This window comes from Suricata suricatta, chromosome 15 (assembly GCF_006229205.1).
Source record: "Suricata suricatta isolate VVHF042 chromosome 15, meerkat_22Aug2017_6uvM2_HiC, whole genome shotgun sequence".
Classification (NCBI taxonomy): domain Eukaryota; kingdom Metazoa; phylum Chordata; class Mammalia; order Carnivora; family Herpestidae; genus Suricata; species Suricata suricatta.
The window spans coordinates 62,559,675-62,575,669 of NC_043714.1; the positions used below are offsets into that span (position 1 = coordinate 62,559,675).

The 15,995-nt window shown below is 46.4% G+C and overlaps 1 protein-coding gene across 1 annotated transcript; it reads right to left on the reverse strand.

Annotated features, from left to right (window-relative positions):
* Positions 1-5,283: 5,283 nt before the first annotated feature.
* KLHL38 (kelch like family member 38) lies at positions 5,284-12,592 on the reverse strand. The gene is made up of 4 exons (XM_029923449.1): positions 12,384-12,592; positions 10,390-11,975; positions 6,506-6,611; positions 5,284-5,599 (listed from the first exon to the last, which is right to left on the reverse strand). The coding sequence occupies exons 2-4, from the start codon at positions 11,776-11,778 to the stop codon at positions 5,310-5,312; spliced, it is 1,785 nt and encodes a 594-aa protein (XP_029779309.1). The 5' UTR covers positions 11,779-11,975; positions 12,384-12,592; the 3' UTR covers positions 5,284-5,309.
* Positions 12,593-15,995: the final 3,403 nt, after the last annotated feature.

Here is a 15,995-nt window from a genome sequence, read left to right on the forward strand (position 1 = left end):
TCATTACTAGTTTAGAGTAGACCCTAAATCCAATAAGAGACAGAGAAGGACTTAACACAGAAGGGAGCCATGTGATGCTAGAAGCAGAGAATGGGGTGAAATGCAGCTAAAAGCTAGGGAATGGCAGTTTGCCTGGTAATTAACCCCTTCTTTCCACCCAGAGCAGCCTGTATACTCGAGTGGTGTTTAGGGCCCTTTCACTTATGCACCTGCTCACTCATTCTGCAAGCGTGTCAGCACCGTTTGTATGCCAAGTACTGCCTGAACTTGGCCTAGAGGTCCATAGGGACCAAGACTCTGTCTGTCCCAATGAAGAGCTTTCCTTCCAGTTCCTTTAACAAGTCTCTACGGTGCTATGAGGCGGAAGGAGCTGGAATAAAGGGAGGGAGAGGAGAGGTGGGCAGAAAGGCTGGAGAAAGCTCCATGGAGGAGGTGAAGGCTGAGTAAGAGTTTACTACGCAGGGGAGGGAAAGGCGTCATGGCAGAGGGAATGGCGTGTGCGGGGGCATGGACATGCATGGCGTGCTGGAGGGGGACAGGATTGTGTCACGCCAAAACCTCTTTCTTTTTGGACTGAGATTTCCTCAGCAGATTGCAGAGGAGCCCTTATGACAGAAGGGCATTTCCTAACTTGGCTCAGACATAGGGTTCCACCAGGGGGATGCCCAGGGGGAAGAATAAAGTGAGTAAGGCCAGTCACAGTCCTTGTCCTCTGGAACATCACAGATTTTTGTTATAGGTGGAGAAAGTAAATTCAGCTACTTTCTTCTTGCTGACACTGTTTTCTCTGCTGGCTCCTCCTCTGCTCACTGGTGTATGTTGGGACAGGGTGTTTGATATTTTTGTGAGTGTTTTCTTGCATCGCCCTTGTTCTGTCTGCCTCGTGTCCACCCCCCTCCCTTGTTGCCTCTTGTGATTATTAGTCAGGCTATCTGACATTTTTTACTTACAATGTTTTAGTTTAACCACTGCTGGATAAATACATTTGGACCTCAGCTCTGGACCGTGACTTTCTCCTTGACCAGTGAGATGCAGGAAGCCTCACGCCAAAACCTCTTTCTTTTTGGACTGAGATTTCCTCAGCAGATTGCAGAGGAGCCCTTATGACAGAAGGGCATTTCCTAACTTGGCTCAGACATAGGGTTCCGCCAGGGGGATGCCCAGGGGTGTGAGTGCACCTGCCGCAGAGATCTCTTACCTGATGCACAAAGCTGGCCCACTGTGTGTGTTCCCATGTGTTTGGCCCTGGTGCCATCTTTCTTTATAAATTCCAGGGGACAATTAGTGCTGCTGTGCCCCAGTGAGATTCGTTCAAGCTCCAAGTAGCCACAGACGCCAGCAGCTTATTGAATTTTGGATTAAGACGAAGGGGAGAGAAAGCTGAGGCATTAGCAAGTCTCTGACAGGAGGAATGTTGGCGGCCACAGAGGGAGTTTACAGACGGCAAGACTCTCACTTCTAATTTCAGACCAATAGGACCCTCTAGGAGAAGTTCTCATCCTCCAGGCTTGATGTAGTTGGCCTGGCTACTTCTTCCCCAGGGTGGGAGGAGCGGGGTTGGGGTGAAGGAAGGACACAGCGATCCCTTAGCAGAGGCTTTGAGGTGCTTCAACTAGGGCCTGTGCCCCCTAACCTCTGAGTTTGAGATGGATTTTAGAGACAGTGTGGATTCAGCCTCATTCTTTTATCCTTTCATGCTATTTTTATTCGAGGACCTACAATACATATAGGCAATGCCAAGCCCAGCCCTAGGAATGCAGAAGAGATTGGACTGATATGAGCCTGGAGCGGAAGACAGGGATCAAGTAATTACAAGTAGGATGAGGGTCTCAAAGGGGATATATAGGGACAATGGGGACATTTAATAGGAGAGAGAGCTGATCCAGGCTAGGGTGGGAGTGCACAGAAGACTTCTGATGCAGTGACTTTTAATCTGGCCGGTAAGGTATAAATTGAAATTACGTCAGCTGAAGAGGTGAGAGAAGTGTGTATTAGACAAGAGCAAAGACCAGAGGCAAGAGAGAGGAGGGGAAGTAATAAAGGCAGAGGCGGCTGTGATGCTGTGGGAGCAGCAAAACGCGAGGCCAGAGCCAGGTACGGTGCTGGGCAGCAGGAAGCCCTAGAGGCTAGATGAGGGATGAAAGCTCTGTGCAAAGGTCTCTGGGCAGCTCTAAAGTCATTTACGCAGGAAAGGCTTTGGGTTTTCAAAAGCTTAGCCTGGCTGTTGTTTGGAGGGGACCCTGTAGGCATGGTATCTGGGCCAAGGGTGTTCAGGTGGAGAGCACAGCAAGTGTGAACTCAGACAGTGAAAATGACGTGTGAGCCTGGAGGCCAGTGTGGCCACTGCTGAGTTGGGGGACACAGTGGGGAGTGAGAGCAGGGGGGCAGCAGCAGGGGGCTGGGGAGCAATCTTGCAGGTGTCTGAAAGTTGTCTGAGAAAGCTGGGACAGCTTTGGGACAAAAAAGAAATTTTTTTGTTAAATTTTCCACCTTAATTCTAGTATAAGCTTTGCAGAGTTTTACACTAGAGAAGAATCTATTCTCACTTACATGTTTGTGAAAGATGCCCCACGTTACTGGGTGGAGGAAGATTTGGGGGCAAAGGAAGAAGCAGAGACCCCAGTGCTGAGTTTAGATGAGAGAAGATGGCAGCTTGGACCATGGTAGGAGCTATGGCTGCTGAGATGACTGCGCTCTGTCACACCTGAACCAGATGGGGACAGGCGTGAGAGAGAAGAGCCAAGAGTAGCATCCAAGGCTTTGGGCCTGAGAAACTGAGACACAGATGTTTCCCTCTCCCAGGATGGGGAAGCCTACGGGAGGAAAAAGCAATCTTGAACATGTTTACATTGAGGTATTTCACATCCAAGTGGAAACACAGAACAAGCCGTAGAGTCTGGAACTGGAGAACATGGGGAAATCAGCAGCACATGGCTCGAATGATAAGCCATCCACTGGGGGCCTCTCTTACCTCGGGAGTGAGGGTAGATGCACAAAAGGGCTGAGCACTGGAGTGTGCTTCCATTTATTAGTTGGGAAAGAAAAAGAGAAGAATGAACTGCATGCAGTAGGAAGAGGGAGTGGGTGGTGTCAGGAAGTGAGGAAGACATTCTGAGATGGAGAGAGGTTCATCTGTGTCATATGCTGCTGACTGGTCAAGTCAGATGAGAAATCAAAACGACCTCCATTAGGCACTGGAGGCATCACTGGTTACCTTTTTTTGCAGGGAGAGGTGGGATTGACAGCCTGAATAGAGAGGTTCAGAGAGAATAGGTTGTATAAGAGGCCAGCCAATTGCTAAGGTGACAGTGTCCATGATGAGGAGCAGGGGTGTCTGGACCACAGCCGAGTGCTCTGGGGAGCAGGACAGAGCTTCAGACCCCAGCAGGAGAAGATGAAAAATACAAATTAGGAAGAAAGGAAAAGTCCAGGACATGAACCTGAAGAGCAGGGCAGGAGGAAGGCTTCAGCTTGGGGTCACTCTGGTGCCGAGTTCAGGGCAGTGAGACCCATTCCAGATGCTTCCATTGCTGGAGAGAAGACTTTGCCTATGTTATTGGGTGGCGACAGGGCTGGCCAGATGTGCTGGGAAGGGGGTCAGCATCCAAGGCTTTCAGTACCTGCAGCTGAGCAGGACAGTGGTTCTTGTTTTGCTTTTTATATTTTTTAAAAAACTTGTGGGGCTCCTAGGTGGCTCAGTTGGTTGAGCGTCTGACTTTGGCTCAGGTCATGATCTCACAGTTCATGGGTTCGAGCCCCATGTCAGGCTCTGTACTAGCAGCTCAGAGCCTGGAGCCTGCTTCTGATTCTGTGTGTCCTTCTCTCTCTGCCCCTCCCCTGCTCATGATCTGTCTTTCTCTGTCTCTCAAAAATAAATAAATGTTTAAAAAAAATTTTAAAGCTTGTTTTTTGTTTATTTTTGAGAGAGAGAGAGAGAGAGAGAGAGAGAGAGAGAGAGAGAGAGCAGGGGAGGGGCAGAGAGAGAAGGAGACAGAGAGAATTCCAGGCAGGCTCCACACTGTCAGTACAGAGCCTGACGAGAGGCTCAATCCCATGAACTGAGAGATCATAACCTGGCCAAAATCAAGAGTCAGTTGCTTCAGGGACTAAGCCACCCAAGTGCCCAAGGACAGCAGTTCTTAATCCTGACTGCACATGACAATGACTGAGGCTTCACCTCTGAGAATCCCTGTCTGTCCCTCTGGAATGGGGCTCAGCCCCATTTTCAAATACCTTCCCAGGTGATCTTCAGTTTATTCTTGAGCTTGGGGTTGAGTCAGCTTGGGAAGAACTTTGAGATAAAGAGGGCTAGGGGATATTCAGGGCTGGCATGGAGAGGGCAATAATTGCTGGAATCTGTGAAGGAATTTGTTGGCTTGCCTCAGAAGAGCAATTCTCATAACATTTACCAAAATGAAAATCCTGATTAATTCTGCAGGTTTATAGCTCCCCAGAGGCTGGAGAAAAACATCCTTTGGCACTAGAAACAAACTTTATTCTGGCAGCATTGATGAGTTTGCAAACCCTAGAAATTGAGTTGCGCATATTTTCCTGGAATTCCAATGTACTACATCCATAGAATTCAAAGAAACAGGGCCATATCCAATGTCTCACACTGCCACCTGGACCACGTGCTTCTAGGGACTCTCCTAGTCTCTTGGGCCTTTTGTTCTGGATTTCCATGATGACCTGGGCAGATGTGGCTTTGGTCAGCCCAGCAGTTCTTCCTTTGGGGAAGAACTCTATCTCATCATGTGCAGTGGATGAACTGTCTGTCAGTGATAACAGTTAACATGACCTCAGCCTGTAGGGACATGATCTGGGATTACACAGTGGCACAAGCCCTGGAAACAGTGATTGGCTCAAGAGGAGGGCATGGAATTAAAAAACGGCCAAGTAGGATTATTTTCAGGGGTAATATATGGCTAGTGGTAAAGTTCTCTCTTGAAGATGCAAAGTTAGAAAATGTGAATCTGAGTTTATCAGTGGCCATTGTCTTCATACTTTGTGGATCAAGAAGCTTGTTTGTAGAATGAAGTCTAGTTATAGATGAGGTAGAGACAGAGGGAAAGTGAGGAGAAGGAGAAAGGGAGAGAGAGAAAGAGAGGGAGACAAGGTCAGGATGTGGAGAGACAGAGAGAGACAGAGAGTTCTGGCAACAAAATGCCTGGTTTCAGGCCTCCAGGCTCTGGAACTTTCGGTCCTGTTGGCACTCTCTGCCTGCTTTTGGATTAAGCTCCTTGAAGTTGGGTTTCTGTCCCTTGCAACAGAAAGCATCTTGACTAAGACCAATGGTTTTATTGCCGACTTCATGAGAAGGTGGGAGTGTGGGGTATGCACTGGAGCGTGAGGCAGGCGTGGTCAAAGAGTTTGTGAGGAAGCTGTCCCTGGGATGTCCAGGTATCCGTCTCAGGGTCATAGCAGTCAAAGGAAGCTAAGTCCTCGATGTTGCAATCTGTGGTCAGTCTCCGCCCACCCGTTACATAGAGCTTGTTCCCAATCACCGTGGCCCCATGGTGCATCCTCCGGTCTTTCATGTCTGCACACTTGACAAATTTGTTGGATTGAGGGTCATAAGCAAGGATCCTCCTTGTGTAACCTGAAAACCAAATGGCATATTGGTGAGCTCAGCGTTGCTCATTTGGAACTGAAGGGCTGCAGTCGGGAAACATGTCTGATCTCTGCCGTTGCCCAGCATCAAGGCTGGACTCTCAACTAAGGCGTAGTAACCTGCCCAAGGTTTAGTGTGTGGCACAGCTGGGTTCGGACTCAGATCTGTGTGATTCTGGCCCGTGAATCTTTAGCCCCAAGTTAAGGCACCATTACAGTGGGGGCAGCCTCCTGATTCCAGTGGCCTTCTCAGCCTCAATGGCATTTTCATTTTTCTTACACACTCCCCTCCATCCCCAAGAGCCTTAACAATCCAGAAAAGGAGCCTTTGAGAATTCAGGAATGGTTTCCTTGACAGCCCTACCTGGTCCCCACAAGTCCCCACTTTTAGGATCCTCATTATACAGATGTGCAAATGGAGATACAGAAAAAGAAAAAAAAAAGATTAATAACTGGCCAGAGAGTATACAGCCAGTAACAGAGTCAGGACTTGAACCCAGGTCTGACCCTAAAACCAGTCCTCTTAGTCACGACACTATACTGCAATTGCAGAAAAATGATGTATTAATGGCTAATATTATTAACAGTAGCAAACATCTTTAGAGCGTTTGCCATGCACCCGGGATAGTGCTAAGTGCTTTAGATATATGAACACATTTTATTATCACAGCAATTCTGTGAAATAGGTATTATTTCATTCTCTGTTTATAGATAAAGACAGGGAAAAACTTCTGGATGAGAAAAGAACTTTGTCAAGTCGTCTACACTCCCCTAGTTGGATGGATGTGCTTTTAACAGCACTGTTTTGTAGAACAACATCTGTCTATTAGTGACCCGTTTTCCATGGGAGATGCCAAGTTTGTGTCCAGACTAGTGGTCCTCTGTTCAAACTCACCTCCCACGATGACAATCCGCTCCCCCAGCACCACTGCAGGGGCGCACACATTCTTGATCATTCTTGTCTCCATTTTGAACCATGTGTTTCTGGAAACGTGATAAACCTGAGGGAGAAATATAACCATGATGCTGCATTGTAAAGGGATATATATTTTTAAAAAGATAGAAGTAGTAATTAAGAGAGTGAAATAAGAGTGATTTTTTTCTTTTCACTTTTTCCTAGTTTTTAAAATGTAGGTAGATATAATATCTATTTTATCAAGCAATATCAATATATGGGTATATACTAAGCAATATTGATATATTGCTATCAATAAAATGTAATGTTTAAATAACAAATGGAATATATTACTAGAAATTGTGAGCCCATGAGATCCTTGGCTATGTTTTTATAGAATGGAACAAGAGTTATGCATTGTATTATGTATTTTCTTACCTTGCTTGGGACATTTTTTTATGGGAAATGAAGCAATATGGGTATTCATAAAACCAATGATTTTTTTTCAATCATTTCTTTTTCCGGATCATGTTTAAGTTTCTAAATGTTCCAGTGTATCAGAAAGGGCCTTAGAACCAAGAATACATTTGAGCCTAAGTGAGGAAGGCTTCTGAACAGTTTGTGCCTGAAAGTCATTAGAATCAGAAAGGAGGCATGAAAAAAGAAAGAAAGAGCATGAAGATGGAGCCGGGCTCTTTGGTCATGCTCTGAAATAGAGTCACAAATCACGATATCCAGAACATGTTCCCCTCAGTTTAAATACAGCTCAAATACCAAATATAAATTAGTTCACTGTTAGCAAAATTTAACACAAGAGATTAAGGATGGATTTCATAAAAGAAAGGAAGGGGCAAAACATTTACTTACAGAAGAAAATGGCAATTCTTTCTATATGAAGTATAACTCTTTGCTGGCAATTCTTTCTATATAAAGTATAATTGCCTCCATATGAAAGACTCTATGTTTTGTCATTTTACCAAATTTGGTCTTCACAATCATCCTGTGAAGTAGGTACCATTACTTGCCTCCATTTTTTTCAGGTTAGATCACTGGGGCTCAGAGAGGTTAAGTGACATGCCCAAAGTCACACAGCTGGAGTGAGTGGAACAGTTTGTCTGGGTGACCCCAGAGTCCATGTTCTTAACCACCACACTCATGGCTCTGCCGGGGGCCACAGAAGTGTTGCCTTTCTTGATGGAGCCTTTTGAGACTGGAGGAGACCTCTTGAGGTCTCTGTTGCTTCTTGAAGTTGGTGATGCATAGAAGAGGCCATGTGCTAGAGACAGTCAGTCTCAATGGCTGTTAAGCTCCATGGTTTCATCTGAAAATACATAGGTGATACTTTGGAAAGTGGGATCCTGGGAGCAAAATCAAACATTGAATGAGTAATTGCCTCCTGACTTTCTGTTCTCAGTCGCCTTGGGGGTATGGTTTCAAAAATAGATTAAACAGTTGCTCATAAACCTCATAATAACCCAGAGAGGCTGGGGCAAGGATAACAAAAGATAGTCTTTGACCAGTGGAGGAAGTGATGTTATTATGCTTACGGATTTGCTTAATGCTTTCCAGAAACAGAGGTAGAAGAAGGCCAGGGAGAAAGGTGCGCGCACACACACACAAAGTGCACCGTAGCCCCACTGCGGTAGAGTTCCTAAAAGAATGCATCCCCGCAGAAGAACCGTCCATTAAGGAAAACTCTGAATCTGTGCCAGAAAATCCAAAATCCATCAAGCAACCCCCAGCATTGATTTTATACTATATTGGATGAATCAAATTTTCATATCAAAGCTAATGCTAGGTCGACAAGAAAGGCTTCCATGAATACTCTCCTCCTTCCCCTTCTCCCACTGCGGTACAAAAGGATCCCTCACATGTTACTGCGTTTTTTTTCTGCCTTTGCAAGAGTCTTGTTTGATGGTCCTATGCATTTTTTTGATATGCCAGCTTAAAAGCTTTTCTGAGCCTTGTATTTATTCTTAGGAAATCAATAACAATTTTGCAATGTGAAATACTTAGCATAGTTGTTGACTTTATTTTGAAAAATATTTTTTTAAAAGAGGGAGGGGCTCTAGCTTTACATAGAAGCACTTTGTTACATCTGTATTGTGTGGCCAGAGCTTGGCGGAGAGCAAAACATGTCTCTCTTGGCTCAAATAAATCAGCAGGATTTGGAACAGACTCAGAATCTGCCTAGATGGTCAGGGAAGAGCTGAAAATATGGGCTGGAGAAGTGAAGGCAAGAAAAAACAGGAATAAAATTGGAGCTTTTCACTTTTCTCCATCTACACTGGCACCAACTTAGCCCAAGCCACCAGTCACCCTGGCCTGGACCTCTAGAACAGTCCCCAACTCTCCTCCCATTGTCCACTCAGACCAGTCCTGTCTCTCCAAGCCATCCAAAGGGAACTTCTAATAATGTGAATTTGATTACTTCAGCCACCCTGTTACTCTCAGGCTACAACCCCAGTTCCTTGGCAAGGTTCAGAAAGCTGACCAGATCAGCCTCATCTGCACAAACACCCATCCCCTAAGAATGTTCCAGAATGTCTATAGTAGGGGCTCAGGGGCAGATCACATGGGGACTAACCTCCCAGCTCCACTTGGCATGCCACCTTTCTCCTCCTGCTCCATGTTGCAGCTACAGTCTCAGGCTTTCAGTGGCTCCAGGCCTTGGGCTGTGCCCCTTTCTGCTTCAGGGGCTTTGAGCAGCTGCTTCCTTACCCAGAACACCGCCCTGCCTTCAACAGGACTCTGCCTCTGCTCAGAGAAGCTTCCGGCCCTCATCTCTATTCACGTCAGATCGATCTTTCTATCCACCCAATGGTTCTTCCTCCTCATTTACTCCCCTTCTCTCTTCTCTTGCCTCTCTTTTCAAGTCAGCTCAGACCAACCTCAAAAGTCACATCATCCCAGATTCCCTCTAGACTTGTTTAGAGCATGCCCGGTGCTCTTAAAGCATCCCTCCATTTTGCGCCTGAATTCCAATTCAGTAAGCTCCTGGAGGGTAAGTGCATTTTCCTGCTTATGCCTACATCCCCAGGACTCTTACCATGCCTGGGGCTCAATATAGCTCTTATCAATGAACAAAACAAAGGTCAGGGACCTTCTTATCTTTCAAGATAGACTCATTATTCAAGTTTTTCATATCCTTAGGTGAACTGCAGAGATTAGAACATGCATAAAACACTTCATTTTTGGCTTCTGTTAATAATACTTCTAAGTGAGCTTGCTCACGATATTGGCATCTTGGCATCTACTTCTCCAACTTATCCATCTACCCCAACCTGGCTGCTGCTGAGAATCTCCTGGAAATGTCTCTAATGTGTAAATATCAGCAACCCACACAAAGAGATTTTGATTCAGCTAATCTGAGTTGGGTTCCCAGGGATTTGGTGATAGACTGTGGACCAATGCTTGGGAATCTTCTTACAGGGCCTTGCTGAGTTGTTAGAAGCATCTGCAAAATTCCTATAGAATTTCTGACATTCAGTGTGTTCTAGCTTGGACTTTTAGATAAACAAATTTTTTCCTGAAATAAAGATAAACTCTTTGTGTACAGGGGTTGTATCTGATGTTCCTTTGTATGTATTAATCTTATACAAGAATTCATAAATGGATAAAGTCTTGCTGAATTTAAACCTTCTTCTTTCCTCTTTCATTTACACTTCTCCAGCAAATGATAGTGTGTATGTGTGTATTATACATGTGCATGCACATACTCATGCATGCATGTATACATATGTGTATATGCATGCACGTATATACATGTGTGTATGTGTGTGTGTATATGCATGTGTGTATAAGTATGTGTGTGTGTGCACATTTGTGTGTATGTGTGGGTGTACACTCATGCATTTACATGATGGGAAGGACCAGCCATTTACCTGGATAAGGCGTACAGGATTCTGCATGATGTCCTCTCCCCCAAAAAGGTAGAGCCTTTGGTCTTTCACAGCGACTGCAGGGTGGAGAACCCCCACTGGCATGCTGGCCATACTCTCCCAGATGTTCAAGATGCTGTTGTATCTCTCCATGGAGCCCATGACCTCCTGCCCTTCTCCAATCCCCCCAATGGAGAAGATGAAGTTCCTATGGGTAGTGCTTCTGTGCGAGTAGCGGGAGACTAGCATGGGCTGCCCCAGCCTCCACTGATTGAGCTTCAGGGAGTAGATGTAGACGTCATGGCTGGGTGCGTTCTTCCCCGCGCCGATGGCCATGCCTCCCAGCACATAGATGCTGTGGTGCAAGGTGATGGCAGAGGCCTTGTACAGCCGGGTTGGGAGTTTGGCAAGGCTGTGCCACTGGCCAGTCTGTCTGTTGTAGAGCAGAACGTCCCTGGTGGTCTGCTGGCTATCCTTCCTTCCGCCCAAGAGGATGAGGAAATCTTGGTAAGAGGTTCTTGGGGGAACATGCCACGGAGGCTGGAGGTCCGGAGCACCAGTGGTGCTGTGCAAAGCAAATATCTGCCTCTTGGCTATCTCCAGGATGGTCTGGCAAGAGGGCGAGGACTGAAGGAGGGCATCGTTGGCAATGAAATGGTGGAAGAAGGCCGGGTGTATGTACTGAAGCCTGACCTGCTTGAACAGCTCCTGCATGTGTCGCTTCCGGGCCTGGAGGTCATGCTTGATCCAAACCATGAGGGCCTCGAACACCTTTTCCTCCTCCGCACAGAGCCCGTCTTCCCCCAGATAGTCTCTCAATTCCAAGACGCAGAGCTCCTTCAGGTCAGCCGAGGCAGCCACCTCTGGAAAACACGTCAGGGCCACCTCCCTGGCTTTCTTCTTGAGGCTCTCACAACTTAAGATTTCAGAGAGTCTGATCATGCCCAGGCAGTTGCCGGGGGTCAGCTGGCTCTGGAGGTAGGAGGAGCAGGCCTCTAGAAGCTTGGGATACTGTAGCATGGAGGCTGCCTCCATCAAGGGCAGGACGTTCTCAGCCGTGATGTGCACCTCCCCAGTGTACACATATGAGATGATTTGGTCCAGAGTCGGGGGGTCGATGCCCCTCAGCTGGACTTTGGCCTCGCTTCTCTCCCGGAAATTGCTGCAGAACATGGCCCTAAAGTAAGGGCTGCTGGAGGCCAGCACGCTTCGGTGGCAGGGGACCTCCCAGGTCCCGGTACAGATGCTCACATCAGTCAGCATTCTGTTTTGCCTTAAGCCATTGAGCTGCCTCAGTAAGTCAGAGGAGAAGTCATGGTCTTTGAAGAGCAGCTCATCTGGCAACTCCTCGTTCATCCTACAAGGAGGGGAAGAAGTCCCGAGGGGAAGCATGTCCTGAAGGCTTTAGCTGTATTGGCTCCAAGAATTACAGCATCTACGTGTGTTCACCAAGATGCGTGTGGATATTGCCAAGAGTGTTGCTTAGGGAAGATTGGAAAGAGCGGCCACCTACACCTGAGACCTCACAGCCAACACTTCTCTTTTTGTTTGTGATTATTCTCAATAGGCAAATAGCATCTTCAGATAATCTGAGAAAAATGAAAAAGAACCAATGTTGTTGGAAGTTATACTTGATTGTTAGGGGCCTAACAGGAACCTGAAGCAAGGTGACAGTTCATGCATTTGACCAGCCAAAGTCTGTGAGCTTCTCAGCATATGTGTTGTTTAGTAAACTCATCTAAGCATCTTTCTGAGTGTTAGTCATTCCCCAAGGATGTCATCCTGGGGGCGTGGCCCTCGGGTAACTAGACAGGACTGAAGGATGAAAATGGGCCTTTGCAACTTATTTTTTAAAACATGATTTCACAGAGTCTTTGGAGTTTTGTTTTAAAGATGTGATAAACAGAAAGCAGAGACCAAACAGTACCCTGGGCAGGGTTTACTGGATGACATCTGGCAGTCTACCCGCAGAAGAATTAAACATTAGAGATATTTACCTTCCTTTGCTGCAGTGACATTCACCGATGATGCCTGATCCGGCTGGTCCCTCCGGAGAGCTTTCACCTCTGGATCCGAGTGAGACCATAAACCCAGGCCTTTCCTTCAGTTGGCAGATGATTTGTCCTGGGAGAGTTCTGGATTTGTTTATGCTAACGGCACTTTCACAGTTTTCTAGAACTTCGGGAAAGAAGCACTGGGCAGGGAGACAGTGTATACATTCCAGGGCTAAGAATAGTTGCATATGTACTTTCCACTGTTATGACATGTGACTTTCCAGTTGCCTTTTGCAGCAACCCGAGGGACTGTGGGGCCGGCGCATGCCCACATGCCTTGTTTCCTTGGCAAGTGTTTACGTTGGCATAAATAGATCTGGAGGAACAGCTTCTCTTAGAGAAGATTTGCTGCCCACTTGGACACATCTCGAGTCCCTTGTCCTAAAAGTGCCTGGGAATTCTAGATCTTTATAAACAGGTTGCTATGACCTGGGGAGAGTCACTGGAGATGGTTTTTGGCAAACTGAAGGTGATGGATGGCCTTAGGAGAGCCGGAGCATGGACCCAAGAATACTGGTCGGTGGGCCTCTTATTTCCCATTGTCTGTTGGCAGGATCATTGGAGAGGGCTGTGATTTCCTCCTGCAGGCTCCCAGGTGATGGAATCTGTGACAAAAATAGTTTTTAATATTTGTGGATCACCCCAGAGTCTGGAAAAATCCAAACTGAGATGGTTTTCCATTTTCTTCCATCAAGGAGGCTTGAGCTGAAGGCAGGAGGCAAGGCACATCTCTCCAGGGTGTGCCAGAGGGGGAAGGGAGGAAGAGGAATAAGCAAGAAGAGGAGGAAGGAGGCAGAAAAGGGAGAGAGAGGGAGGGAGGGAGAAGAAAAAGGAAAGAGAGGAGGAGGCAGCCCCAAAATGTAAGAATCAGAGCCACGATGGACAGCTAAGGAACCACAAGGCTGATGCCAGCTTGTCCTGCCTCTGCCCCCAGGGAGATGCCGATTTGACTGTACCAGCAGTGAGTGGCAGGGGAGACTGGTTTTCTCAGTCTTGCTCAGACTATGGCAACAATTTCTCCATATTGATTTTTTTCCCTTGCTCCCAGTCTCTCTTTCTCTAATACACCCACACTGAATGACCAACAGAGTAACTCCGAAAAAGGCAAACCGGAATCTGCCTGTCCCCTGCATCATGCCTTTCTTTCAGTGGCTCCCCATGTCGTCAGCAGGATGAAGTCCAGACTTTAGCAGGAATCAGACTGGTCTGCTGCCTCCCCGGAGAAGCATCTCCTGCTGCATCTCTCTTTCACTTTTATTTTTTATTCTAGCTCTAGTAGATGAAGTGCAGATCCTTCTATGTGCCTGGTCTCTGTTGGGGAGGCTGGCCTTGAGGGTACCACAGAGCATGGTGGAAGGAGGGGTATCTCTCCTTCCTAGTTGCAGATCACAAAGTGGGTCATACCCCAAAGAGTCTAGAAGATTAAGGTCAGGCAAGTGTAACCCTAACATGTCATTAGGGCCAGGCACCCAGAAGCCAGAACTAGGAGCAGAACACCTGGGCCAAGAGGGTCAGAGACCCATCAGGGTACGTGCAGGGAGCTGGACTGAAGAGCTGTTTCATAGCTGTCAGAGCTCGTGATTATTTCTGCGCTTCTGAGCCAAGCTGGTGACATGACAGGCGAGTAGCCAAATTCCTTAAAAGGCCCGAGGCCCCTCTGTTTCTTGCTTCAGTGCCTTTGCCTGCCCTTCCCTTTGCTGTCTCTTCTGCTTTCACCTCCGAACTCCTATTCATCCTTCAAAACTTGATCTGTAGATCAGCCTCTCTGAAAGTCTTCCTTGACCCTCTCAGGTCATTAATTCCTCAGCCCTCTGTGTTATTTCCATTCCTACTGCATACTTCTAATGTTGCATGCCTCATTCCCTAGGTGGAATTATGTTTATCCATCTGCATCCCCCCCTTTTTTTTTAGAATGGAAGTGTCTGGACAGCGAGAACCTTTTTTCAGTCATCTCTCTATCCCTAGTGCCTAAGCACAGTGGCTGACGCATAGTGGGTAACTTATGTATAGTTCTTGAATTGAGCACAGCAGAATGGAGACTAAGGAAAGAGGGGGAGCCCAGTTAGGTGGATTTCATACACACTCCCCCCACCCCGCACCAATAGACAGGTTTAGCAGGACCCTCCACGTGCAGCTTGGCACATGTCCATTAGACTTCAATGTGAACAACCCTCTGGAACCATCTGGATGTCCCTTATTTCAATCAAGTCCAATAGCATGATAAAGAGAAGTAAAATAACTGCTTTATAGCACAGAGCAAGAATTATGAACTTCGAGGTGGGGAGCCTGATCTTCCCAACCCCAATGCTAGTGCTTTAGTCCTTGACCTCAGAGTCAGCACAAGGGGAAAATAACTTCTTTACTACTCTGAAATGCCTGTATTCTTTCTCCTCCAGCTAGTGATCAAACCAAGGGCTTGTTGTGAGGACAGTAGGTAGGGATTTCTGGGAATGAATAAATATGGTGCCATCCATGGCCAGCATCTTGGAGCTTCCCCTATGTTCCCTGACTTATTAGACCTGGAATCCAGCCTTCTCATGGGTTCAGATGAGCCCTGGTATGCAATATCAAGGTCTGACTTAAATTTATTTAATAAATTTAATAAATAATTTATTTGTTTAATAAATTCTTTGGATTCTAAGGTTTAGAAAAAATAGACCCCTTCCTTTGGCCTGGCATACTAGGGGAATTCTGGCTCCGCATTAAATGTCAGGAAAAGACAACTTGAGTCTTGGTGTTTATCTCATAGCAAACACACACAAATAACCCAAGCCCAATCCAAAAAGCGTATCTACCACGCACATGTAACCCCAACCAACCTACTTTCAATTCCTGAAGCTATTTGTCTCTGAGTGTTCTATACTTTTTCTCTTAACTTTGTGTCCTGACTTTCTCTGGAACATGTCTTAGTTTAGGGTCTGAACATATGGGAACCTAAAATAAATGAGGACATTCAGCTCCTTGCCCCTCCTTTTGATGGAAGTCAGTAGCATAACGAGTCAAGACGCAGGCTTTGAGGGCAGAAAGACCCGGGAGAATTTGACATTTCTTCTTAGCATCCATATAGTCTTGGGTAAGTGATTTATATTCTTCCAGCCTTAGGTTATCCATCTGTTAAATGGGAATAACCAACCTTGTCACAAAGAAATAATGTATGGGAAGCAGCCAGTAAAGTGGTTGGCATAGAGTAGATTCACAGTAAATTATACTTAGTATGATATTGTTACTCTGAAAATAATCTCATTAGATGCCTATAGGTCTTGGTGCCCAGTTTTCAGCACCTAATTTGATCTCCTGCTCACTCTAGCTGTCTCCTTTGCCTTGAACAGTTTGCCATGCTCCTCATTATCCACTCAGCCTCCAGGAATCCTGGATTTGTTCCAGTCCAGGTTCTGGCATAGACTGGCTCTGTGTCTTTGGACAAATCACTTAACCTCTCTGTACTTAACTTTCCCACCTGGCTATGATGGTATGGGCCAGGTGACCTCTGAACCCTACCTTTTCCAGCTCAGCCTGTGGTTTGTGCCCTGAAGTGTCCAGAGAAGAAATGGTTAG

Bases quoted from the DNA above. Each gene is read 5' to 3' on its own strand.
- KLHL38 (XM_029923449.1), bottom strand. From the start codon at position 11,778: ATGCTTCCCCTCGGGACTTCTTCCCCTCCTTGTAGGATGAACGAGGAG. The intron at 6,612-10,389 runs GTAAATGGCTGG...TTTCTCCCTCAG, and splicing joins ATCCTGTACGCCTTATCCAG to GTTTATCACGTTTCCAGAAA. The intron at 5,600-6,505 runs GTGAGTTTGAAC...TTTGGTTTTCAG, and splicing joins GCGGATTGTCATCGTGGGAG to GTTACACAAGGAGGATCCTT.